Source organism: Salvelinus fontinalis, chromosome 6 (genome assembly GCF_029448725.1).
Source record: "Salvelinus fontinalis isolate EN_2023a chromosome 6, ASM2944872v1, whole genome shotgun sequence".
NCBI classification, from domain to species: domain Eukaryota; kingdom Metazoa; phylum Chordata; class Actinopteri; order Salmoniformes; family Salmonidae; genus Salvelinus; species Salvelinus fontinalis.
Genome location: NC_074670.1, coordinates 52,798,001 through 52,825,069, shown reverse-complemented (window position 1 = coordinate 52,825,069; position 27,069 = coordinate 52,798,001). Strand labels below are relative to the sequence as shown.

The window sequence follows — 27,069 nt, the reverse complement described above, 5'->3', positions numbered from 1 at the left end:
TTCAAGAAATTTAGAACCAAGAACAGATATAGCCCTTGGTTCTCTCCTGACCTGACTGCCCTTAACCAACAGAAAAACATCCTATGGCGTTCTGCATTAGCATCGAACAGCCCCCGTGATATGCAACTTTTCAGGGAAGCTAGAAACCAGTATACACAGGCAGTTAGAAAAGCCAAGGCTAGCTTTTTCAAGCAGAAATTTGCTTCCTGCAACACAAACTCAAAAAAGTTCTGGGACACTGTAAAGTCCATGGAGAATAAGAACACCTCCTCCCAGCTTCCAACTGCACTGAAGATAGGAAATACTGTCACCACCGACAAATCCATAATAATTGAGAATTTCAATAAGCATTTTTCTACGGCTGGCCATGCTTTCCACCTGGCTACCCCTACCCCGGTCAACAGCACTGCCCTCCCCTCTGCTACTCGCCCAAGCCTTCCCCATTTCTCTTTCTCCCAAATACAGTCAGCTGATGTTCTGAAAGAGCTGCAAAATCTGGACCCTTACAAATCAGCCGGGCTAGATAATCTGGACCCTTTCTTTCTAAAACTATCTGCTGAAATTGTTGCCACCCCTATTACCAGCCTTTTCAACCTCTCTTTCGTGTCGTCTGAGATTCCCAAAGATTGGAAAGCAGCTGCGGTTATCCCCCTCTTCAAAGGGGGAGACACTCTAGACCCAAACTGCTACAGACCTATATCTATCCTACCCTGCCTTTCTAAGGTCTTCGAAAGCCAAGTCAACAAACAGATTACCGACCATGTCGAATCCCACCATACCTTCCCTGCTATGCAATCTGGTTTCAGAGCTGGTCATGGGTGCACCTCAGCCACGCTCAAGGTCATAAACGATATCTTAACCGCTATCGATAGGAAACAGTACTGTGCAGCCATATTCATTGACCTGGCCAAGGCTTTTGACTCTGTCAATCACCACATCCTCATCGGCAGACTCGACAGCCTTGGTTTCTCTAATGATTGCCTCGCCTGGTTCACCAACTACTTCTCTGATCGAGTTCAGTGTGTCAAATCGGAGGGTCTGTTGTCCGGACCTCTGGCAGTCTCTATGGGGGTGCCACAGGGTTCAATTCTTGGACCGACTCTCTTCTCTGTATACATCAATGATGTCGCTCTTGCTGCTGGTGAGTCTCTGATCCACCTCTACGCAGACGACACTATTCTGTACACTTCTGGCCCTTCTCTTGACACTGTGTTAACAACCCTCCAGGCGAGCTTCAATGCCATACAACTCTCCTTCCGTGGCCTCCAATTGCTCTTAAATACAAGTAAAACTAAATGCATGCTCTTCAACCGATCGCTGCCTGCACCTGCCCGCCTGTCCAGCATCACTACTCTGGACGGCTCTGACTTAGAATATGTGGACAACTACAAATACCTAGGTGTCTGGTTAGACTGTAAACTCTCCTTCCAGACTCACATCAAGCATCTCCAATCCAAAGTTAAATCTAGAATCGGCTTCCTATTCCGCAACAAAGCATCCTTCACTCATGCTGCCAAACATACCCTTGTAAAACTGACCATCCTACCAATCCTCAACTTCGGTGATGTCATTTACAAAATAGCCTCCAAAACCCTACTCAATAAATTGGATGCAGTCTATCACAGTGCCATCCGTTTTGTCACCAAAGCCCCATATACTACCCACCACTGCGACCTGTACGCTCTCGTTGGCTGGCCCTCGCTTCACACTCGTCGCCAAACCCACTGGCTCCAGGTCATCTACAAGACCCTGCTAGGTAAAGTCCCCCCTTATCTCAGCTCGCTGGTCACCATAGCAACGCCCACCCGTAGCACGCGCTCCAGCAGGTATATCTCTCTGGTCACCCCCAAAACCAATTCTTCCTTTGGCCGCCTCTCCTTCCAGTTCTCTGCTGCCAATGACTGGAACGAACTACAAAAATCTCTGAAACTGGAAACACTTATCTCCCTCACTAACTTTAAGCACCAGCTGTCAGAGCAGCTCATAGATTACTGCACCTGTACATAGCCCATCTATAATTTAGCCCAAACAACTACCTCTTTACCTACTGTATTTATTTATTTTGCTCCTTTGCACCCCATTCTTTCTATCTCTACTTTGCACCTTCATTCACTGCAAACCAACCATTCCAGTGTTATTTTTTTACTTGCTATATTGTATTTACTTCGCCACCATGGCCTTTTTATATTTTTATTTATTTATATATATATTTTGTTTGCCTTCACCTCCCTTATCTCACCTCACTTGCTCATATTGTATATAGACTTATTTTTCACTGTATTATTGACTGTATGTTTGTTTTACTCCATGTGTAACTATGTGTTGTTGTATGTGTCGAACTGCTTTGCTTTATCTTGGCCAGGTCGCAATTGTAAATGAGAACGTGTTCTCAATTTGCCTACCTGGTTAAATAAAGGTGAAATAAAAATAAATAAATAAAAAATCCAGTCACATTTTATTCGTCACATGTGCTGAATACAACTGATGTAGACTTAACAGTGAAATCTTTGCTTATGAGCCCTTCCCAACAATGCAGAGTTTTAAAATAATAATGACAATAAAATAGTAACACAAGAAGAATAAAATAAAATACACAAGGATGGAGCTCTATACAGGATGTACCAGTGCCAGATCAATGTGGAGCTCTATACAGGACGTACCAGTGCCAGATCAATGTGGAGCTCTATACAGGATGTACCAGTGCCAGATCAATTTTTTATTTTATTTTTTTATTTCACCTTTATTTAACCAGGTAGGCTAGTTGAGAACAAGTTCTCATTTGCAACTGCGACCTGGCCAAGATAAAGCATAGCAGTGTGAACAGACAACAACACAGAGTTACACATGGAGTAAACAATAAACAAGTCAATAACATGGTAGAAAGAAGAGAATCTATATACAATGTGTGCAAAAGGCATGAGGTAGGCAATAAATCGAATAATTACAATTTAGCAGATTAACACTGGAGTGATAAATCATCAGATGATCATGTGCAAGAAGAGATACTGGTGTGCAAAAGAGCAGAAAAGTAAATAAATAAAAGCAGTATGGGGGTGAGGTAGGTCAATTGGGTGGGTAGTTTACAGATGGACTATGTACAGCTGCAGCGATCGGTTAGCTGCTCGGATAGCAGATTTTTAAAGTTGTTGAGGGAGATAAAAGTCTCCAACTTCAGAGATTTTTGCAATTCGTTCCAGTCGCAGGCAGCAGAGAACTGGAAGGAAAGGCGTCCAAATGAGGTTTTGGCTTTAGGGATGATCAGTGAGATACACCTGCTGGAGCGCGTGCTACGGGTGGGTGTAGCCATCGTGACCAGTGAACTGAGATAAGGCGGCACTTTACCTAGCATAGCCTTGTAGATGACCTGGAGCCAGTGGGTCTGACGAACATGTAGCGAGGGCCAGCCGACTAGGGCATACAGGTCGCAGTGGTGGGTCGTATAAGGTGCTTTAGTAACAAAACGGATGGCACTGTGATAAACTGCATCCAGTTTGCTGAGTAGAGTATTGGAAGCTATTTTGTAGATGACATCGCCGAAGTCGAGGATCGGTAGGATAGTCAGTTTTACTAGGGTAAGTTTGGCGGCGTGAGTGAAGGAGGCTTTGTTCCGGAATAGAAAGCCGACTCTAGATTTGATTTTGGATTGGAGATGTTTGATATGAGTCTGGAAGGAGAGTTTGCAGTCTAGCCAGACACCTAGGTACTTATAGATGTCCACATATTCTAGGTCGGAACCGTCCAGGGTGGTAATGCTAGTCGGGCGTGCGGGTGCAGGCAGCGAACGGTTGAAAAGCATGCATTTGGTTTTACTAGCGTTTAAGAGCAGTTGGAGGCCACGGAAGGAGTGTTGTATGGCATTGAAGCTCGTTTGGAGGTTAGATAGCATAGTGTCCAGGGAAGGGCCGGAAGTATACAGAATGGTGTCGTCTGCGTAGAGGTGGATCAGGGAATCGCCCGCAGCAAGAGCAACATCATTGATGTATACAGAGAAAAGAGTCGGCCCGAGAATTGAACCCTGTGGTACCCCCATAGAGACTGCCAGAGGACCGGACAACATGCCCTCCGATTTGACACACTGAACTCTGTCTGCAAAGTAGTTGGTGAACCAGGCAAGGCAGTCATTAGAAAAACCGAGGCTATTGAGTTTGCCGATAAGAATATGGTGATTGACAGAGTCGAAAGCCTTGGCCAGGTCGATGAAGACGGCTGCACAGTAATGTCTTTTATCGATGGCGGTTATGATATCGTTTAGTACCTTGAGCGTGGCTGAGGTGCACCCGTGACCGGCTCGGAAACCGGATTGCACAGCGGAGAAGGTACGGTGGGATTCGAGATGGTCAGTGATCTGTTTGTTGACTTGGCTTTCGAAGACCTTAGCTAGGCAGGGCAGGATGGATATAGGTCTGTAACAGTTTGGGTCCAGGGTGTCTCCCCCTTTGAAGAGGGGGATGACAGCGGCAGCTTTCCAATCCTTGGGGATCTCAGAAGATACGAAGGAGAGGTTGAACAGGCTGGTAATAGGCGGTGCGACAATGGCGGCGGACAGTTTCAGAAATAGGGGGTCCAGATTGTCAAGCCCAGCTGATTTGTATGGGTCCAGGTTTTCCAGCTCTTTCAGAACATCTGCTATCTGGATATGGGTAAAGGAGAAGCTGGGGAGGCTTGGGCGAGTAGCAGCGGGGGGGGCGGGGCTGTTGGCCAAGGTTGGAGTCGCCAGGTGGAAGGCATGGCCAGCCATTGAGAAATGTTTGTTGAAGTTTTCGATTATCACGGACTTATCAGTGGTGACAATGTGGAGCTCTATACAGGATGTACCAGTGCCAGATCAATGTGGAGCTCTATACAGGACGTACCAGTACCAGATCAATGTGCAGAGTTACGAGATATTTGAGGTAGACTTGAAGACAGGGTAAAGTGACTAGGCATCAGGATAGAAAATAATAAGAGTAAAATAAAGAACAGAGTAGCAGCAGCAAATTATGAGTGTAGAAGTGTGTGTGTGAGAGTGTGAGAGTGTGCGTATGTGTGTGTTTGTGTTGTGTCGCTATGCGTATGTGTGTGTTTGTGTGTGTTCATATGTAGTGTACAGTATGTGAATGTCTGTGGGTTTTGAGTGGAAGTGTCAATGTAGTGTGCATAGGGTAAGCGCAAGATAGAGTCAGCAGAGATACTTTGCGTAGCATTAATTGACTATTTCGCAGTCTGCACCCCCACAACCACTCACCCTCCCCGACATCCCGCCAGGCTATGGAAATCACCTCTCTCTCGTGTTAAAAACATAGTTTGTGGGCCTTTGGAGCTGCGTAAGGCTTTGTTGTGTGTTTGTACCATTACGTGTGGCTATTATTATGTTGATGTTTTCCACTTGACAAAGTTTACAGTGTAGACGTGCATACTCACTGACAGGCAATGCTAGTGATTCAATGAACATTGTAGGTGTCCTACAGTATCACTTGTTTGAACGTGTTACTTTTTGTATGCGAATCGTTAGTGCATCACTGTGGTCTCGATCCTGTCCATTCCTGAGGTGATATTTTAAATATTTCAGAAACACTGTTTAGGAAAGAATTGGCAGAGTACCTCGGCGAATAATCTGGAGACCATATTCAGAGAGCAGAAGAAAATGTGATAGAGAGACCGAGAGGGAGAAAAAGGGGAGAAAGAGAGAGAGAGAGAGAGAAAGTGAGAGATTATACCCCTTTCAGACAGAACATTTTGGTATATTACCGGTAAAAAATATAATTCAATGTTTACATGACCCCCTTTCAAACAGCCCCTTATTTACATATCCATTGGTAACTGGAAAATTGGGAGGGGTTGGGGGGTGTTGTTAAACCATGGGGGCTGAATGCATTTAAAATGAGGGATGTGTTAAACAATGGCAGTATTAATGAATTTACCTGCAAAAAAGTAGCGAACCAGTCACACAGACCCGATACCTGTATTTTGGTTACAGGATCTGTGAAAATGCAGGAATCATGACCAGGTCTTCAGGTGGCTTTTAATTTACAATGTTTTTTTTTACCGCCTACCCCTTTAAGATACACCAAAAAGCTGGTATAATAAAATCAGGCATGGTAAATTATTGGGATTTTGGTCTCTTTATGAAAGGGATAGACAGAAAGATAGAAAGAGAGAAAAGGAAAGGGAGAGAGAAGTCGAGGGGTCTCTTATGTAGATGACGTTCTGTGAGAGCCAGCAGCAGGAGTTGAATCAGTTGGTTTTAGAAACCAGGCTCCGCTCCCTCTCCTGCTCCAGGCCACATTGGTTGATGTGAGAATGACACACGGGGAGAAGAGAACAGGAGAAAACCAGTCTCCCTCTCCTGCCTTCGCTCCGCTCGACCTGCACTTGTAACCTGTTACTGTCGCTGGAGAGGAGAGCAGAGCAGGGGAGGGAAAGGGAAGAGGAGAGGAAACAAGAGGAGATGAGAGCAAGTGAAGAGAAGATATGTGGGAGGAGAGTAAAGGAAGGGAGGTGGAGTAGAGGAGAGGAGAGCAGAGGAAGGCAATGGAGGAGTGGAAAGGGGAGAAGAGAGCAAGGGGATAAAGGAGATGAGGGATGAGAGAGCAAGGGAATAAAGTAGATGAGGGATGAGAGAGCAAGAGAAGAGAGGAGAGGAGGGCAAAGGGGAGAGGAGAGGGGGAGGAGAGCAAGGGAAGAGAGGAGGAGGAGGAGGGGGGGTGAGGGGAAGAGAGGAGATGAGTAGGCTGGAGGAGGGCTGATGTGAGGGTATAGTTATTCTCAGCGTGGGAGTGTAATGTCGTCTGCAACACAAGTGCTACTGTCACAGCTGAGACCACCACCACCACCACCACCACCACCACCACCACCACCACCACCACCAACAACACCACCAACAACAACAGTTCTAACACAACCTACCACAGCCTAGGACTGCCAGCGCAGGAAATTTACAAACTGCATAGTTATGGCAATGATACCAGTCAACACAATTAGCACCTTCACAAGAATCATAGTCAGAGCAGACAAATCACACCCACAACACAAGGTTAACAGTCAGATCAGTCAAATCACAATGTCAACAGTCAGAGCAGCCAAAACACACCTAAAAAACAAGGTTAACGGTCAGATCAGACAAAACACACCCACAAAACAAGGTTAACAGTCAGAGCAGCCAAAACACACCCACAACACAAGGTTAACAGTCAGAGCAGCCAAAACACACCCACAACACAAGGTTAACAGTCAGAGCAGCCAAAACACACCCACAACACAAGGTTAACAGTCGGAGCAGCCAAAACACACCCACAACACAAGGTTAACAGTCAGAGCAGCCAAATCACACCCACAACACAAGGTTAACAGTCAGAGCAGATAAAACACACCCACAACACAAGGTTAACAGTCAGAGCAGCCAAAACACACCCACAACACAAGGTTAACAGTCAGAGCAGCCAAAACACACCCACAACACAAGGTTAACAGTCAGAGCAGATAAAACACACCCACAACACAAGGTTAACAGTCAGAGCAGATAAAACACACCCACAACACAAGGTTAACAGACAGAGCAGATAAAACACACCCACAACACAAGGTTAACAGTCAGAGCAGCCAAAACACACCCACAACACAAGGTTAACAGTCAGAGCAGATAAAACACACCCACAACACAAGGTTAACAGTCAGAGCAGATAAAACACACCCACAACACAAGGTTAACAGTCAGAGCAGATAAAACACACCCACAACACAAGGTTAACCAACATAGACCACCATAGGCAGCTACAGCTATAATATCTGAGCTATCATAACCAAACCCATTTACAGAAAAAAAAATATATATATATCTATTGTTTGTATATTATATATACAGAACCAGTCAAAGGTTTGGACACACCTACTCAAGGGTTTTTCTTTATTGTTTACTATTTCCTACATTGTAGAATAATAGTGAAATCATCAGAACTATGAAATAACACATATAGAATCATGTAGTATCCAAAAAAGTGTTAAACAAATCTAAATATATTTTATATTTGAGATTCTTCAAAGTAGCCACACTTTACCTTGATGGCAGCTTTGCACACTCTTGGCATTCTCTCAACCAGCTTCATAAGGTAGTCACCTGAAACGCATTTCAATTAAAAGGTATGCATTATTAAAAGTTAATTTGTGGAATTTATTTCCTTCTTATTGCGTTTTAGCCAATCAGTTGTGTTGTGACAAGGTAGGGGTGGTATACAGAACATTGCCCTATTTGGTAAAAGACCAAGTCCATATTATGGCAAGAACAGCTCAAATAAGCGAAACGACAGTCCATCATTACTTTAAGACATAAAGGTCAGTCAATCCGGAAAAGTTTCTTAAAGCGCAGATGCAAAAACCATCAAGCACTATGATGAAACTGGCTCTCATGAGGACCGCCACAGGAAAGGAAAACACAGAGTTACCTATGCTGCAGAGGATAAGTTCATTAGAATTACCAGCCTCAGACTGCAGGCCTCAATAAATGCTTCAAAGAGTTCAAGCAACAGACACATGTCAACATCAGGCCTTCATTATCACGACTCAGGATATGACCCAGACACAGGAGGTTGATGGTTAAGTACTCAGATAATTTATTATAACACGGGGGGCAGGCAAAGGGCAGGTCGAGGACAGGCAGAGGTTCGTAACCAGGTCAGTGTCCGACAGGTGCAGGACGGCAGGCAGGCTCAGGGCAGGCTGGAAACAGGAGACAAAGGAATGTGAGACAGAGGTTTGATCCTAGACACATGAAAAGTGGGATGTATACGGAGGGTGTGGGGCAACAGAAGACAAACAGCAAGGGGCTAAGAATCTTGGAGATGGGGAAAGTTTACGGGACTCCACCCAGAGGGGCAGATCCCGAGTGGACAGGCATACCCTCTGCCTGAGACTATAGCGGGGAGCAGGGGTCCCGTGGCGGCTCGTCTGTTGCCGATAACTGGAGGTGGTCTTTGGAAGGGCGTACCGGGCTCTCTTCCAGGTACGGCGACAGTGGCGGACGAACATCTGGGCCGAGGGTATGCTGATCTCTTCCTCTTGTTAGGAAAGAGTGGAGGCTGATATCCCAAGGAACACTCGAAAGGCGAGAGACCAGTGGCCGATCAGGGATGGGTGTTGCGAGCTTATTCCACCCATACGAGTTGCTGGCTCCAGGTGGTGGGGTTAGCGGAGACGAGGCAGCAAAGAGCCGTCTCCAAGATTGGCTCGCTCTGACTGGCCATTGGACTGGGGTTGACGGCCCAATGAGGGTGCAGAATGCCTTCCAGAACCGGGACGAGAACTGAGGACCGCGATCAGAGACCATGTCCACCGGAAGACGTGCTGCACCATGAGCTGGGCCGTCTCCTTGGCTGACGGTAACTTGGGAAGGGGAATGATATGGACGGCCTTGGAAAACCTATCCACCACCGTAAGGATAGTGGTGTTGCCGTCTGATGGAGGGAGAGCAGTGATGAAGTCCAGGGATATATGGGACCAGGGGTGGTGAGGAACAGGGAGTAGTTGAAGGAAGCCAGCCGGAGCTTGCCGCAGGGTTGAATTCTGAGCACACACAATGCAGGCGGCAACAAATGCGGAGACATCAGGAACCATGGTGTACCACCAGGATGGCAGGCCAGTCTGGAGGAATGAGCCCATTTCAGGATCGGGGAACGGGCAGAGTCCGGGACAAACGTTGGGTTAGCCGGGCACCCCCCAGGGTCCAGATGGGAATGCTGTGCCTCACGGACCTGGTTCTCTACACCCCAGTTGAGTGCAGCCGCAAGACAAGAGATAGGGAGGATGGTCTTGGGGTCCAACGGTGTAGCAGCGGGGCTATAGAGGTGTGAGAGCGCATCAGGCTTCACATTCTTGGACCCCAGGTGGTAGGAGATAGTAAAGTTGAACCGAGTGAATAGGAGGGCCCATCGAGCTTGCCTAGAGTTGAGGTGCTTGGCAGTGCACAGACATTCCAGGTTTTTGTGATATGACCACACTATGAATGGATGTTCCACCTCCTCTAACCAGTGCCTCCACTCCTCCAACGCCATCTTCACTGCGAGTAGTTCTCGATTGCCCATGTCGTAGTTCCTCTCAGCGGGGTTAAGATGATGGGAAAGGAAAGCAAAGAGATGCAGCTTTTCAGAGTGCATCGGAATATTTCCAGCAGCAATGACGTACCCTAGGAAGGAGATGGTGGAGCGATGGAATTCACACTTTTCTGCTTTAACAAAAAGCTGGTTCCCCGGGAGACGTCGAATGATCTGTCGGACGTGAAGGACGTGCTCTTGAGCTGACCGGGAAAAAACGAGGATGTCGTCAAGGTAGGCAAACACGAACCGTTTCAACATGTCACGGAGCACATCGTTACCAGGGCCCGGAACACTGCGGGAGTGCTGGTCATCGCAATGGCATAACAAGGTACTCGTAGTGCCCACTAGCCGTGTTAAAAATTGTCTTCCATTTGTCTCCTTCCCATATCCGAATCAGATGGGAGGCGTTCCAAAGGTCCAACTTTGAGAAGATCGTTGCCCTCTGGAGAAGCTCGAAAGCCGAGGAGATGAGTGGTAGTGTGACAAAACTGCACATTTTAAAGTGGCCTTTTGTTGTCCCCAGCAGAAGGTGCACCTGTGTAATGATCATGCTGTTTATTCAGCTCCTTGATATACCACACCTGTCACGTGGATGGATTATATTGGCAAATGAGAAAGTCTCACTAACAGGTCTGTAAACAAATAAGCTTTTTGTGCATTTTCTGGGATCTTTTAATTCAGCTCATGGAACATGGGACCAACACTTTACATGTTGCGTTTATATTTCTGTTCAGTGTATATAGAGAGATGTCAATATATGGCTCTGGTCATAACTAAGACATACTGCTGCTGCAGTACGTAGCTAAACCAGTTGAATGCTAGGAGATATAGGGGCAGGGCAGAGGCAGACGCAGCGGAAGTAGTTGGCCATGACAAGGCAAGGCCACCATACTGTAGATGGTGGGTCATTAAATAATTTACTGACTGGATACTTCTGCCCATGAAGAAGTAGAATATGTGTTAGATGGTGTCTTTTCCCACAAGAAACCAAAATATGTTGCTCTGAGCATTTGTCTGAAGTCTAATCAAGTGTGTTTGTGCGGAAGATACTGTTGTTGTTTTGCCCGGTTGGAAATAAAAGCGTCAGAGTATAACCTTTGATTGTGTTTCAGGCTTTCTGCATGTGAGATGATGCTGTTTTTATTTGAGTTCAGATTCATTATTGATGCAGTTAGAGTGCAGTGGGTGGGAGGAAGAGGAGGAAGAGGAAGAGAGGGATATTATGCATTGGTCTGAAACAAAGTCCTCAATGCTCTTTGTCTGTCTCTGTTTCTCCTTTGCCACGCCGCTGCCTCTCAAAGTGAAGACTTACCGTGTAAATCTTACTTACTCCCACTTCTGTCAATCATTTTGTAAGCCAGTAGATCTTTGAAGTAGAGTCAAGAGCGCCCATAGGATTATAAGAATGATCAGTGTTAGAGAGCAGTGTGACCTGTTCTGTGTTAGAGAGCATTGTGTCCTGTTCTGTGTTAGAGAGCAGTGTGTCCTGTTCTGGGTTAGAGAGCTGTGTGTCCTGTTCTGGGTTAGAGAGCAGTGTGTCCTGTTCTGTGTTAGAGAGCAGTGTGTCCTGTTCTGGGTTAGAGAGCAGTGTGTCCTGTTCTGGGTTATAGGGCTGTGTGTCCTGTTCTGTGTTAGAGATCTGTGTGTCCTGTTCTGGGTTAGAGAGCAGTGTGTCCTGTTTAGAGGTAGAGTACAGACCTATATGTGTGTAAGAGTCAAGGATTTGATGTGTGGTCTGGATAAGAGGTGGGCTGCATCTCAAATGGCACCTGATCGATCCCTATGGGCCCTGGTCAAAAGAAGTGCACTATATAGGGAATAGGGTGCCACTTTGGGACGTAATAGTGGTGCGGGTGTGTGGGTTCATCAGTGGGGCATCTGAGGTGCCTGACCTTCAGGTGACATTCTTCCTGAGAATAGCTAACCAGCCAGACAACCTACTTCACTCCTTGAAGGTCTATAGTATGTGTGTTACTAACCACCACCACTCACTTCTCTAAATGGATACAAGCTTAGTTTTTATCCTGAATGATGTTCCTGGAAAGAGACTTTGTAAACAAAGACCTGATAATGCAACTCATACCATGGCATTGTTGAATACCTGTTTCTGATTAGCTTTAAGGGCGTTCAAGAGAGTGCATTATTTCCCGATAATGTACGTTATATTTGCACATTACAATTCAATGGCTATAGTTCATTCTTGCATGTTCTATGTTTGAACTGCTTTTGAACGCAAAAGTCGAAATGAAAACATTATTGGCAATGTTGAATTCGATTTTCATAATTGCAAGTTAGGACTGATGGTTTGGTTAGCTAAACTAGCAAGTTTGTTTGTTTGGTTACCACAGCAACTACTGTAGCTATCTAGTAAACTTGCTAGCTACTTCAGCGGGAGTTGAACACATTTTTACCAGCAAAATTATAATAGATACAGTGCATTCGGAAAGTGTTCAGACCCCTTGACTTTTTCCTCATTTTGTTACATTACAGCCTTATTCTAAAATTCATTAAATTGTTTGTTTCCCTCATCAAAATACACACAATACCCCAAAATGACTAATCAAAAATAGGCTTTTAGAAGTGTTTGTACATGTATTTATAAAAAAAAAAGATCACGTCACATTTACATAAGTATTCAGACCCTTTACTTAGTACTTTGTTGAAGCACCTTTGGTAGCGATTACAGCCTCAAGCCTTCTTGGGTATGACGCTACAAGCTTGGCACATGTATTGGGGAGTTTCTCCCATTCTTCTCTATTTTCAGGTCTCTCCAGAGATGTTCGAGCGGGTTCAATTCCGGGCTCTGGCTCGGCCACTCAAGGAAATTCAGAGATTTATCCCGAAGCAACTCCTGCGTTGTCTTGGCTGAGGTCCTGAGCACTCTGAAGCAAGTTTTCATCAAGGATCTCTCTGTACATTGCTCCTTTCATCTTTCCCTCGATCCTGACTAGTCTCCCAGTCCCTGCCGCTGAAGAACATCCCCATAGCATGATGCTGCCACCACCATGCTTTACCATATGGCGCTGTTTCATCAGACCAGAGAATCTTGTTTCTCATGGTCTGGGAGTCTTTAGGTGCCTTTTGGCAAACTCCAAGTGGGCCGTCATGTCCCTTTTACTGAGGAGTGGCTTCTGTCTGGCCAATACCATAAAGGCCTGATTGTTGGAGTGCTGCAGAGATGGTTGTCCTTCTGGAAGGTTCTCCCATCTCCACAGAGGAACTCTGGAGCTCTGTCAGAGTGACCATCGGGTTCTTGGTCACCTCCCTGACCAAGGCCCTTCTCTCCCGATTGCTCAGTTTGGCCGGGCAGCCAGCTCTAGGAAGAGTCTTGGTGGTTCCAAACATCTTCCATTTAAGAATGATGGAGGACACTGCGTTTTTGTGGACCTTTAATGCCGCAGAAATATTCTGTTACCCTTCCCCTGATCTGTGCCTCGACACAATCCTGTCTCTGAGCTCTATGGACAATTCCTTTGACCTCATGGCTTGGTTTTTGCTCTGACACTCACTGTCAACTGTGGGACCTTATATAGACAGGCGTGTGCCTTTCCAAACCATGTCCAATCAATTGAATTTACCACAGGTGGACTCCAATCAAGTTGTAGAAACATCTCAAGGATGATGAATGGAAACAGGATGCACCTGAGATCAATTTCGAGTCTCATAGGAAAGGTTCAGAATACTTATGTAAATAACGTATGTCTGTTTTTAATTTAACATTTCTAAAAACCTGTTTCACTTTGTCATTGTGGATTATTGTGTGCAGATTGACGAGGACAGTTCTTTATTTAAATCCATTTTAGAATAAGACTGTAACGTAGCAAAATGTCTGAATACTTTCTGATAGCACTGTATAGGCTACTAACACATTGCCTTTCTTGCACTAACACTCACACTTGTCTTTTCTTAGTAGCACTGACTTTGCTAATAGCTGCTTTATTTGAGGACAAATGTGCTTCCTATGACTGTGATGTGTGTTTGTCTGTAAGTCACTCTGGATAATAGTGTCTGCTACAGTGGAGGCTCTGAAAGCCATTCAGTTAACCCCTGGTGCCATCGTTTGGAGTGCATTACATGGGTGAGAACATCCTAATGGAAGGGAATGTGTGAGTGGTACAATGAGCTGATCTGAACCATGTGACTAATCCAGTTAACTGAAGATAATCATCCCATCAGCTCCCTGTCATACAGTAGCCCCTGGACTGTGGGGCTTTAGACTGTGTGTGTGTGAGTAAATGTGTACAGTGTGTGTATACAGTATAAACATACAGTACGTTAATCTCGGGCCGGCAAACCATGCCAATATATCCTCCAAACACCGGTTTCGAGGGCATTATCACATACAACGGGTTACCAACATATTCAAACAACGATTGACATGTTTTCATTGAAAACGTTATTTGGATTAATTTATTCATACTATTTCATCCTTCCACAATATATAGTTCCGACACAAATCTAGGGTTTCTACCCAAGCCGACTGGTCGTTCGTTCTATCGGTTCGGTTGCCATGATGGCTGCAACGTTCTCATCCCTTGCTTGTTAGCTAGCCAACTTCGGCTAACACAGTCCCTTCAACCAGTGCAGCCAGAATAACAGCAAAGTAGCTGCATTTGCTTTTGTTTAAGCTGTTTTTTTGGTGATTGTTTTTTAGATACATCCATAACAATGAACTAATGATGCATGATTTCCAGGACACTGTTCAGAGGAGCTAGCCAACTACACAGCTAACACAATAACTTCAAACAGAAGCTGGAATGACAGCAATTGATTCATGATTCATGATTTCGACTGGTTGAGAAAAGCTGCCAGCGTGTCTGTCTCATCCTGACTCCCGACACGTTCATTATGGAACATCTGGAGATCAAATTTCAATATTGAAACAATGTTGCAAATGTCGGAAAGACAGACAGCAAGGTTTATACAAATCTCCACCATTTGAAAACCAAATGCTAGTCTAAACAAAATGGGATATAACGTGTAAATTAGTTTTACAGTGGAGATCAAGTTTATAAATTGCCTGGCTGGGCTGATGAGACAGTGGATTGCGCAGTCAGATGGATCACTGAATAGTCATTTTAACATCATAGCCTTGGTGACTGGTGGTGGTGGCTGGTGGTAACTTGTGGAATAGACACCGGCTGGAACACGGTTTTAACTAACCAGCCTCCAGGATTACTAGCTACTAGCTAGAGACAGCCACAGTAGCTGCCTTGGTAACCAAACAAACAGACGTACTATCTTAGCTAACCAAACCATCATTCTAGCTTGCTATTTTGAAAATCAAATTCAACAATGTCAATAATGTTGTCAATTCGACTTTTGCTTTCAAAAGCAGCTAAAAAATAGAACATATAAGAATGAACTTCATAGCCATTGAATTATACAGTGCAATTATACTGAGCGTTATAGTGAAATAATGCACGCACTAGAATTCCCTTCAAGCCAATCAAAAATGAATATTCAACAATGCCATGGTATAAGTATGTAAATACTGTATGTGTGTGTGGACGGGTGTATTGGACCTTCAGTAAAGACACAAAGACACAACACACATCACAACTGTTTGCCAGATCAGAGACTATATAATGTTCGCACACACCCACACATTCTATCTGGAGAGATGTTGCACATTGCATTCTCACTGCAGCGGCAACAGCCGATGAGAACATCCCACGACCCTGCAGTCCAAATTAGAAGGACCTTCGCTCAGCACGAGATTTAAACCTCGCTCCGCTAAACACTGCCCTCTGTGTGTGTGTGTGTGTAAATACACGTGTGTGTGTGTGTCCACTAATCAACCTTTCAATTATGCTAATCAAGAAGCAGTTAGTTCATAATGATCCCCATTAAAAGCAATGCGCTGAGTCAGCTGTGGTCTGAAAGGTCTGATGTTGGTCTGATGTGCCTCACTGGCTCTGCTACATGACAGTCCTTTATAATGGATGGCTTACACACGCTCTGTTATGCTGTGTTATGTAAATATATGCACAGTGAGGATGATACCAGGGCATGATGAATACGGCCGTGGTGATATGAAATGGAAGGGTAATTGTAGAGTACAGTGTGTACTAGATAAGAGTGTTTGAAGTTCAATATAAATATAAGTGATGAGTATGAATACGAACTAGAAGGGTTAATTTGAGTTCAATATGAATATATACTGAAACGGTGATGAGACTTTAGTATGAATAGAGGGGTGATTAGTTCTATATGAATATGTACCAGAAGGGTCATAGAGCAGATTGCACACATACCCACTGTACTGCGATGATGACATTAGGCCAGTCTGAATATGTACTATCAGGGTGGTTGTGGTTGCTCCTGTTTACGTATTTGGCTTGGAGTCCACTTTGAAAGGTCACACAGCGGTCACAGACTAGTACACATGAATCGCTGAGGATCAAATGCGGCTGTGGGGCAACATGGCATGTTGTCTTGAAAGTTAGTTTAAAACTCCTTTTGGGGATGTTTTTTGTGTATGTATGCCTTTTCTGCCAGTTACACAACTGTATCCCTCTCCTTCTGTGTGTGTGTGTGTGTTTGTGCCTATGTGTGTGTGTGTGTGTGTATGTGTTTGTGTGCAGCTGCCTTGGGCGCGGAGATAGAGGAGCGACTGGTGACCTACCTGCTGTCTCCAGAGCGCTACAACAAACTGATCAGACCTGCTGTCAACAAGAGCCAACAGGTCACCATCCATATACAGGTGTCCCTGGCCCAGCTCATTAGTGTGGTGAGCACACACACACACACACACACACACACACACACACACACACACACACACACACACACACACACACACACACACACACACACACACACACACACACACACACACACACACACACACACACTCTCTCATGCTTCTCTCTCTCTGTCTGTCTGTCTGTCTGTTGCAGAATGAGAGAGAACAGATCATGACCACCAACTGCTGGCTGACTCAGGTATGGAATGACTACAGGTTGATGTGGGACCCAGAGGAGTATGAGGGCATTAAGAAGGTCCGCCTCCCATCTCAACACATCTGGCTGCCTGACATCGTCCTCTACAACAAGTGAGTGAGCTGTGTTTGTGTGTGTGTGTGTTATGTGTAATTATAAACTGGGTGGTTCAAGCCCTGAATGCTGATTGGCTGAAAGCTGTGGTATGTATTTGTGTGTATACCACGTGTATGACAAAACATTTATTTTACTCTTCTAATTACGTTGGTAACCAGTTTTTAAAGCAATAAGGCACCTCTGGGGTTTGTGGTATGTGGACAATATACGATGGCTAAGGGCTGTATCCAGGCACTCCGTGTTGCGGAGAACAGGCCTTAGCCGTGGTCTATTGACCACACACCACACACCCTCGAGCCTTATTGCCAAAATATAATCCATATTTATATATCAGACACTATGTGTTATAAATGTATGCAGTAAAAAGTACATACTTTTCTTTAAGAATGTAGTGAAGTAAAAGTAAAAGTAGTCAAAAAATATATATAGTAAAGTAGATTTTTAGTTAAGTACTTTACACCACTGAAATACTGTATGTTGACTGTGTAAATTCCCCTGTCTGTATTCTGTCTGTACATTTGTCTATTGCTGGCAGCACTAATTAACAGGTTGCCATTTATTGTCATGAATCTTGCCCTGTAGGCAGCTCTGCAGAGTGGTCCCTAGCTGGCAAAGCCACAAAGTCATAAAGTCATCGACCTAACCCTAAGCTTAACCCTAAACTTAACCACACTGCTAACCATAATGCCTAACCCTAACCGTAAATGAAGACTAAAAAGCTTGTACTTGTTTTCATGAATTTTTACAACACAGCCAATTATGACTTTGTAGCTGGCCCATCTAGTGGAAATCGCTAAGTCAAATTCTGGGTACGTGTCAATGTACTTGGCAACTAATAGTGATTCTGGTTCTAATCTGAGCCTCAGCTAAGCCAAGGTCTTCAGGACAGGAGGGAGGGCTGAAGTCAAGATGTGATTACTGTAATAATTTGGAGGGAGGGAACAGGAGACAGAGGTGAGGGCTTAGAGAGAGGGGGGATAGATGAGCACTGTTAAATCTGCAGAGAGGAGATTTGGATTATGAAACTCCTGTGTGATGTGTGTAATCAGAGGCCAGGGTCAGGTGGCTGTGTGATGTGTGTAATCAGAGGCCAGGGTCAGGTGGCTGTGTGATGTGTGTAATCAGAGGCCAGGTCAGGTGGCTGTGTGATGTGTGTAATCAGAGGCCAGGTCAGGTGGCTGTGTGATGTGTGTAATCAGAGGCCAGGTCAGTTGGCTGTGTGTGTGTATGACAGAAAGGCTCTCGCCCTCACCTGTTTCACACTCCATGTACTCAACACCACCAGCATGGGAGTTCTGTCCTGATCTAGTCTTTCTGGACTTTAGCTTTTAAAGTGGAAATAAAGCAAATGATTTTAGTTGTGAAGAATCATGTGAAATATGGAAGTGCAATATAATTTCTATTTGATTATATTGGGTTGACTTGTCAAAGTGTGACATGATGAGGTTGGAACCAGGTGCAGAGAAGAGACCAGATGAGGAATCAGTGGTTAAGGATAAACATAAATACTTTACTGCGAAACAGTAGCTGCAGAATCACAGTACACTGGGAAAACCAACAAACACTAAGTCTCAAAAACTCACTCATGAAATAACCGCAAATGGTAAACAATTCAAGCTATTGCAAAGGACCACAGAAACACACCTCTTTTAACAGGGACACAATCATAAATTAATAAGACACACCTGAGTTCAATAAAAGTCTCTAGGGCGGTCTCTGCCGCCCTCTAGTGCCAGGAGGAACCATGACACAAAGTGAAAATAAATTATTTAATTTTTCATGCCTGAATGTGTTAGGTTGACAGATGATTGACTATGAAGTTAATATATTTATTTAGATATTGAGTAATAGTTGTTTGTGTATAGAGCTATAGTTGTTTGTGTATAGAGCTATAGTTGTTTGTGTATTGAGCTATAGTTGTTTGTGTATAGAGCTATAGTTGTTTGGGTATAGAGCTATAGTTGTTTGGGTATAGAGCTATAGTTGTTTGGGTATAGAGCTATAGTTGTTTGGGTATAGAGCTATAGTTGTTTGGGTATAGAGCTATAGTTGCTTGGGTATAGAGCTATAGTTGTTTGGGTATAGAGCTATAGTTGTTTGGGTATAGAGCTATAGTTGTTTGGGTATAGAGCTATAGTTGTTTGGGTATAGAGCTATAGTTGTTTGGGTATAGAGCTATAGTTGTTTGGGTATAGAGCTATAGTTGTTTGGGTATGGAGGTAGTTGTTTGTGAATGGAGGTAGTTGTTTGTGTATAGAGCTATAGTTGTTTGTGTATAGAGCTATAGTTGTTTGGGTATAGAGCTATAGTTGTTTGAGTATGGAGGTAGTTGTTTGTGTATAGAGCTATAGTTGTTTGGGTATAGAGCTATAGTTGTTTGGGTATAGAGCTATAATTGTTTGGGTATGGAGCTATAGTTGTTTGGGTATAGAGCTATTGTTGTTTGGGTATAGAGCTATAGTTGTTTGGGTATGGAGGTAGTTATTTGGGTATAGAGCTATAGTTGTTTGGGTATAGAGCTATAGTTGTTTGGGTATGGAGGTAGTTGTTTGGGTATAGAGCTGTAAAGAGACTTTTAACCAGCTGCATATTTAGAACAGGAGTAGATTTATTGCATAGAGCAGTGTGTCTGTGTGTGTGTGTTTGTGCTTAGGAGCAGAGCAGTGTGATGGCTGGATTCCTCCTGACCTGCTCTATAATTGATAACACTTTTATGTATAATGTATAACACCTGCGGCCTGGTGAGAATCTAAAATCGAAATCTCAGCAGATTCAGGCATGTCCTGTGACAGGGGTGTCTGATGTAGTTTGCCCTGTCGCTGTCCCTTGTCCCCAAGCACAACAACCCAAATGCCCAGTCAACAACACCACCTACCATTTCTTCCTCTGTCTTCTCTTCACCTAATGCTAACAGCCACCTCTCACCAATTTCTCACCCCTGTGTGTTTATTTGTATGTATTTATCTTCTTCTTCTATGTGTTTCTCTTCTTCTATGTATTTCTCTTCTTCTTTTATGCATTTATCTTCTCCTATGTATTGATTTTCTTCTATATATTGACCTTCTATGCATTTCTCTTCTTCTTTTATGCATTTCTCTTCTTCGTTGTATTGATATTCTGTGTTTATCTTCTTCTATTTATTTATCTTCTATGTATTTATATCCTTCTCCTATGTATTTATCTTCTTATTCTATGTATTTATCTGTGTGGTATCTCTGACCCCCCCCCCTCTCTCTCTCTCTCCCCCCATGGTAACCTGTCTCTCCCCCCCCCCCCTCTCTCTCTCTCCCCCCATGGTAACCTGTCTCTCAATGCCGATAGATACATATTAGAAGGAGACCTCATAGTTCCTATCTGTTAATGTGTGCTGGTTCTGACTCCTTTCTGTCTTCTCTTCACCTCAGTGCGGATGGGAACTATGAGGTGTCATTCTACTCCAACACGGTTGTCTCCAACAATGGAGAGGTGAACTGGCTGCCCCCCGCCATCTACAAGTCGGCCTGCAAGATCGAGGTCCGCGACTTTCCCTTTGACCAGCAGAACTGCACACTCAAGTTCCGATCCTGGACCTACGACCACACCGAAATCGACCTGATCCTGCTCAGCGATTTCGCCAGCCGTGACGACTTCAAGCCCAGCGGTGAGTGGGACATCGTGTCTCTGCCGGGACGCAAGAACGAAGACCCCTCTGACATCACCTACCTGGACATCACCTATGACTTCATCATCAAGCGCAAGCCACTATTCTACACCATCAACCTCATCATCCCCTGTGTCCTCATCACCTCTCTGGCCATCCTGGTCTTCTACCTGCCGTCTGACTGTGGGGAGAAGATGACTCTGTGTATCTCAGTCCTCCTGGCCCTCACTGTGTTCCTGCTGCTGATCTCTAAGATCGTCCCACCTACGTCTCTAGCTGTCCCTCTCATAGGGAAGTATCTGATGTTTGCCATGGTGCTGGTCACCTTCTCCATCGTCACCAGTGTCTGTGTGCTCAACGTGCACCACCGCACGCCCTCCACACACACCATGCCCCCCTGGGTCAAACGTCTCTTCCTGCACCGCCTCCCCTCCTTCCTGTTCATGCGTCGGCCGGGCAGCTCCAACATCCGAGAGAGGTTCCGCCAGAAGCACCAGCGGCGCTCCTACTCCGACCTGAAGCTGAGAGACGGGGCGGTGGCAGTGGCCCCGGCCGCGGGGGGAATGGGGGTGGCAGAGGGGTCTGGGATAGGCAGGGCCGACTCCTTCTATGTGAACGAGGAGTCGGCCAAGCGGTACGGCTGGAGGATCAGCGACCTGTCGGAGAACACAGAGTTCAGGAAGAGGATGACAGTGAAGTGTCACGCAGACGTTGAGGAGGCTGTGGACGGGGTGCGCTACGTTGCCGAGAAGATGAAGAGTGAGGACAACGATGAGGGGGTGAGTGTGTGTGTTTGTGTGTGGTGGAAGGATAGCCTTGAGATGATATGAGCAGAAACCACATACACAACCGATACATCACATTTTCAGTTTCTTACAGTTTCTATGTCTTTTCACTCAGAGCCCTTTCAATAGTTTTGAGCCGACAGTATTGTGCTTCTATTGTCAAAATATTATTAATCGTGTATCGCTCTTTTTGTATCCTGCCACAGGTCATTGAGGACTGGAAGTATGTTGCCATGGTGATTGACCGGCTCTTCCTGTGGATATTTGTGTTTGTGTGCATTACTGGGACTTTGGGGCTGTTCATGCAGCCCCTCTTCCAGAGCTACAACACACCCACGGCAGACGACCTGGAGCAGAACTGACCTATGACCCGAAACCTGACCCTAACGCCCCCCAACACCCCCACGAGGAACACCCGCCGCGAGTAAAACAGCTACTTACCAACACCTTGAAACAGAACTGTGTTATTTTGACACACTCACATACTGTACGCACACAGCACACCGGCCGCCACCACACCAACCAATGCCCCTCAACCTCCCCTCTTAACATCTTATATGGAACAGAGCAACCCCACCAACCCCAGAAAAAGGGTCTGTTATTTTTCATTTTATTTCTGCATTTGAAAAGGGGAACCAATCTTTTCTGCACAGTTCCAGAATAATTTGCTGAGCCCAAAGATCCACACACACACACACACACACACACCCACAACGGGGCGACCCTGGCCAGAAGACGACAACAGAGCCGCTAGTCTCTGCTACAGAGAAGGACAGCTCCTCCGTGTGTCCTCGTCCAGTGAAGCACAGACAGACACACGGACATAACTCTTGCCTTCAGACGGAGAGGGTGAGGCGCATTTCTTTAGACAGGAATGCCAGCAGGCTTGTTATTTTGCTGTGAAACGGGAAGCTTTGACTGTCTCCCCTCACGCCACAGTATGTTGACTGAGTACTACTGTACAGTATTTGGGACTGCTTCTGGCCCCAGGTGGTCAGTCACCTGATGGGCTTTCAATGCGTTAACATTAGCTTTTTAGCCTACTGGGTCATGTGTGTAATTTTACGTTCAAATGGTTGTTCTTATGTGTTCAAAGAGGGTGGGACCAACGGGAAGCTAGTTGTTAAGTAAATACAAAAATTACCATCAAACTGTTGTCACTCGCCTTTGCTTCTCTTAAAGGTGCAGTACGCCGGAGTAAGAAGTGTTCATTCTCACAACGTTTTCCAGGTAACCAGCAGCTGTACAGAATTTTATACACACAAACCCCATACGCAAACCGGTCAAACTGAACAGCGTTTGGCTCTGCACTAGCAATCTTCCAGGCGGTATTAACATTGCTTAGTATTTTTTCAGAAATCTTTAACCCAAGTCTGTGTTCAACTTATTTATTGTCACTGTCATATATGCACTCTGTCACTGCTATAAATGCTAGCCAAGGGAAGGAATACTGTACACAATTCAAGTGAAGAGTTTTGTTCTAATCTCATGTATTTATTTTTATCAGTGTAAAGAAGGAGACATGTGTTTTTCTTCCGCTGGCCAGTTAGGTGACCTGTTTTGGTTTGTCGTCCTGGACTGATGTATTCTGGGTAGCGCTCAGAATTACAGGAAGTAGCAATGCTGATGTCATGTCAAAGAAGTCAATAAAAGGGAACAACAAGGGGATGAGGTTCTGGAATGTGGTCCTTTGTGGCTCAGGAGCGTGGGCTTGATTCCCACCAATACAAAAACACATACATGCATGATTATGAGTTTGGCTAAAAGCGTCTGCTAAATGGCGGATATTATTCGGTGTTACATAAGACATACTCCTGTTGATTCATAATGTTGTGTAAAAAACCCTGGTGAGAAAAGAATCAAGATATAGGGTTAGTGTGTTAACATGCATCGGACCCTGCATTGTACCCTCATTATAGGAGCTGCCTGACCATATGACAAACCATATCCTCAAGCTCTTTCTTCTTCCGAAATGAACCTCACAGATTGTTCACTACGCTTTGTTTCCGGGTAATGATGACTCACGGAATTAAGCAGATTCTCCTAGCGGTTGGAGTCTTTGTTACCGTCGGACGGAAGGCAAGACGTTTCTGGAATGCGTAGCTGTGGGCGGTTTTGTGTCTCATCTGAATTGTCTGGCGCTCAGGCTAAATGTTAGTCAGCTGATGAAGAGTTCATTAGAAAGCGCTCTGAAGTCAGAACCCTTCATGTTCGGTTAAGATGACAGAGATGAGACGCTCTGCCTAACTCATGCTGATACACATACACGTGCGTGCCCACAAAACGAAACTGCACACACGCTGGTCTGGAAGTAGCAAAATGAGGAGAGGCTGCTGGTATAACATCAGCTTTTATCAACTTGGATCTGTCTATGTTTATCTGTTCTGAAGAGGAAGTCTTAAATCATAACCTAACTTATTCAGTGTTTAACATTATAGATGACATTTGTATGTGGGCCTGTATATGTCTCTGTATGAAGTTTGTCTGGTACCATCAACATAGCCTTTATGGTTGGGTTATGTGGATAAACAGACAGTTTGAGATCCCCCACTCATCTCCATATGCATATTGGTATGATCCATTTATTAAATATAGGGACTTCTACGTCAATTTCCATAAACAGAGGGGGGGGGGGGGGGGGGGGGTGTTCGGGAGGGTTGATTACATATTTTTTATATATCCTTCTCCAAATTTTTGAATCAGTTATTTTGTGCATTAGCTTACAGTAAGTCTGCCATTTTAAAACCTGAACCTATTCAAAACTATATATACAATATATCAGAATTTGAATAATCAATTCAGTTCCTCGTTATCTAGTTATAGTGCTAGCAAAAGGATGGGTTATACACACACACATATATATATGCACGCAGACACACGCACGCACACACACTTTATGGCCTTGAGCTTAGAGATGAGCAGACAGTGTGGAGGCTGAGATAAGAGGAGTCATATAGAGTCAGATATGAATGATGAATCTCAGTCATAAAGACCAGACGCCCTTGGCCCACTGCATCTCCAATCAACCTGACTCGCTGAACTTCACAGGCCATTTCACTCTGCTCAGAGATCAATACCCACATCTCTAGTTCCATAAACACACATGCACACATTTTATAAGCCACACTCTTATTCTATGGTACAGTATTTTATTTGGTTCTGTCCATTCTATTTGTGCAGACAGTTCTCTTATTTTGTCGCCAAAGTGCCCTGTCTTGAACTCTGTAAAGAGTAAGTCAGAGCCACCATGATGAGCCCCCATAACCCCAGTTGCACTCCGCATCCTCTGCTAGACATGATTGGAGAATTTATATCCACCATTCCGTCTCTCCAGTCGATATTTATGAAGTACATTACTGCATGTGTAACTGCTGAGTGGCTGGGACCATAGCGCATCACTCTACCTCTGCCTTCCTGCCACCTCCCATCACAGTGAGACCTGGGGAGAGAGGGAGAGAGTGATGGACCCATGGCCTCAGACACAAAGACCTTTTTATTGCTGGTAAGGCTCGTTCTATTAAATCATACAGCACTCATAAAATATATATATAGGGTGCTCTTTGATTTTGTGTGAGATTGAACATCTACTACTGCCAACTAGTGGTCACATCAGTCATGACATAATCCCGGAGGTGAGACTGGAGGACACTAAGAGGACACACAACACACCATGAGAGAAGAGACGAGCCATGGAGGGACAAGTAAACACAGGCTGGAGGAGATGTTGTCCTGTGTGGCTCAGTTGGTAGAAAAAGAGAGAGGCAACCGAAAGAGGAAGCAGAAAGGAGAAAGGAGCGAGGGAAGTGCAGAAGGGTTGTGTGTGAGAAAGGAGAGAAAAACGCAGTTTAATTAGCAGTGATGGCTTTAATCAGATAACTCTGGTTTGAGCAGCCAGGGACTTTAATTGGTTGCTGGCGGCAACAGGCAGGCCACATGGCAGCATGACTAATCTTCAAAAGCATTATAACTGGGGAGTAAGCATCGGTCTCTGGTCTGCATGTGAGTGACAGGCTGCCTGGGCTGTGGGGTGGCAGGGGAGGCCAGGGGGAGGGAAGGAGAGGAGGAGGAGAAGATGGAGGAGGGGGAGAGTGGTTAGGGGAGGTTAAGAAGGTTGTGGAGAAAAGCTGTGTGTGATTGAACCAATATCCATACTATCTTACTACAGAATACAAAAATATAAAGAGGAAAATTGCACCATTCGAGAGTTAGCAGTGTGTTATGTGAGGGTAGATACTGTGCAGCCTCTCTTTTAGTCTATTCAGAGAGTAAGTAATATGTTGTGTGAGGGTTGTTGACTGCGACAAACTATGCCCCCAAACTGTCCCACAAACATGGGAATGCGCTGTCCTTTCAGCACCGCGGAGTGACTACCTGTCAGACTAACGCTGTCCATTCAGTGGTCCTGATGGTTCCTTATGAACTCGCGCTAGAACATCATCTGTACTTCCTCATTTTGCCATTGTTTGGTCGGTTTGCTTTGTTTGCGATGCGTCCTAGTTGAATGTAACCAACATCATACCTGATTTATGCCTTCTATTTCAATGCATTCTGTTGATTTATCTGTCATCGCTTGCATTTACTGGTCAGCTGTTTAGTGTACCGATTGCTTTCATTTTGAAGTCGGCCTTTTTGTAACAGGATGGCCTTTTTACTTTACTGGCTTTAATACATGTACATAGCGTCTTTGGAGTGTGATTAGAGCAAATCCCAGCTGGATCCCAGCAGCACTAGGGTGTAGATATTAGCAATGTCCTAGCAGGCTGTAGATAGTTACAACGTTCCAGAGATCGAGGGGTATTTTTGGAGAGAAGCGACCTGGAAACGTATCTCCGGGCAACTAGCTTCCCCCCCCCCCCAGTTACCGCCTCATTTAGGGATGAGTCTAAGTTTAGCCGACGCTGGGCTTGGAGGTGAGGCAGGACCAGAAGGAAAGTGTGTGTGTATTTGTATGTGCAGCTGGAAATAGAAAATAATACCCATTCAAGATTATAGGAAAAGTTTGAACATTTCAGCTGCAGTGGAATACAACTACCCCCTCTTCTTACCACCGTCTATCGCTAACATCTTCTCATTTGTATTCTCTGCCCTCCTTCTTTCTATTCTTGTTTGCTCCACTCATCCATCTCTTTGTTGTCCTCTCATTGTGTATAATAAAGTAATGAGTTTTGAGGTTCCCTGTTGTCTCCTTCTGTTGTCTTTTTACTTCTAGGGTTGTGACCCCGGGGGAACTGCAGTGGGGTCGCCAAAATGTATTTTATATATATATACTGTATATTAAAAAATGAAGAGTACATATTAATTTATGGGACAATATTCAGCGTTTTAGAGAAAGATAATTAGAAATATAAAATGTTGTTGAGTAAATGTTTTTATTGTTTTTTTTCCCATTTTGATAAGAGAAGAATTCAAGGTTATTTGTTGATGTAAAAATCTATATTTACCGATTTTTAGGTTGCGTCATTAGATTTGTGTTGGAATTGCAAGAAATTCTTGGGGGAACAAATGTGGGTCCCCAGAAA

General features: G+C 44.7%; 1 protein-coding gene across 1 annotated transcript in view; it reads left to right on the top strand.

Moving 5' to 3' along the window:
• Nucleotides 1-24,147, top strand: part of LOC129858091 (neuronal acetylcholine receptor subunit beta-2-like) — a 33,760-nt gene extending 9,613 nt beyond the window's left edge. Inside the window, exons 2-5 of the mRNA XM_055927041.1 lie at nucleotides 16,652-16,797; nucleotides 16,967-17,121; nucleotides 20,530-21,544; nucleotides 21,757-24,147. Coding sequence (XP_055783016.1) covers nucleotides 16,652-16,797; nucleotides 16,967-17,121; nucleotides 20,530-21,544; nucleotides 21,757-21,912 — 1,472 coding nt within the window. The 3' untranslated portion in view covers nucleotides 21,913-24,147. The remainder of the gene's footprint in view (nucleotides 1-16,651; nucleotides 16,798-16,966; nucleotides 17,122-20,529; nucleotides 21,545-21,756) is intronic.
• The last annotated feature ends 2,922 nt before the right edge of the window (nucleotides 24,148-27,069 follow it).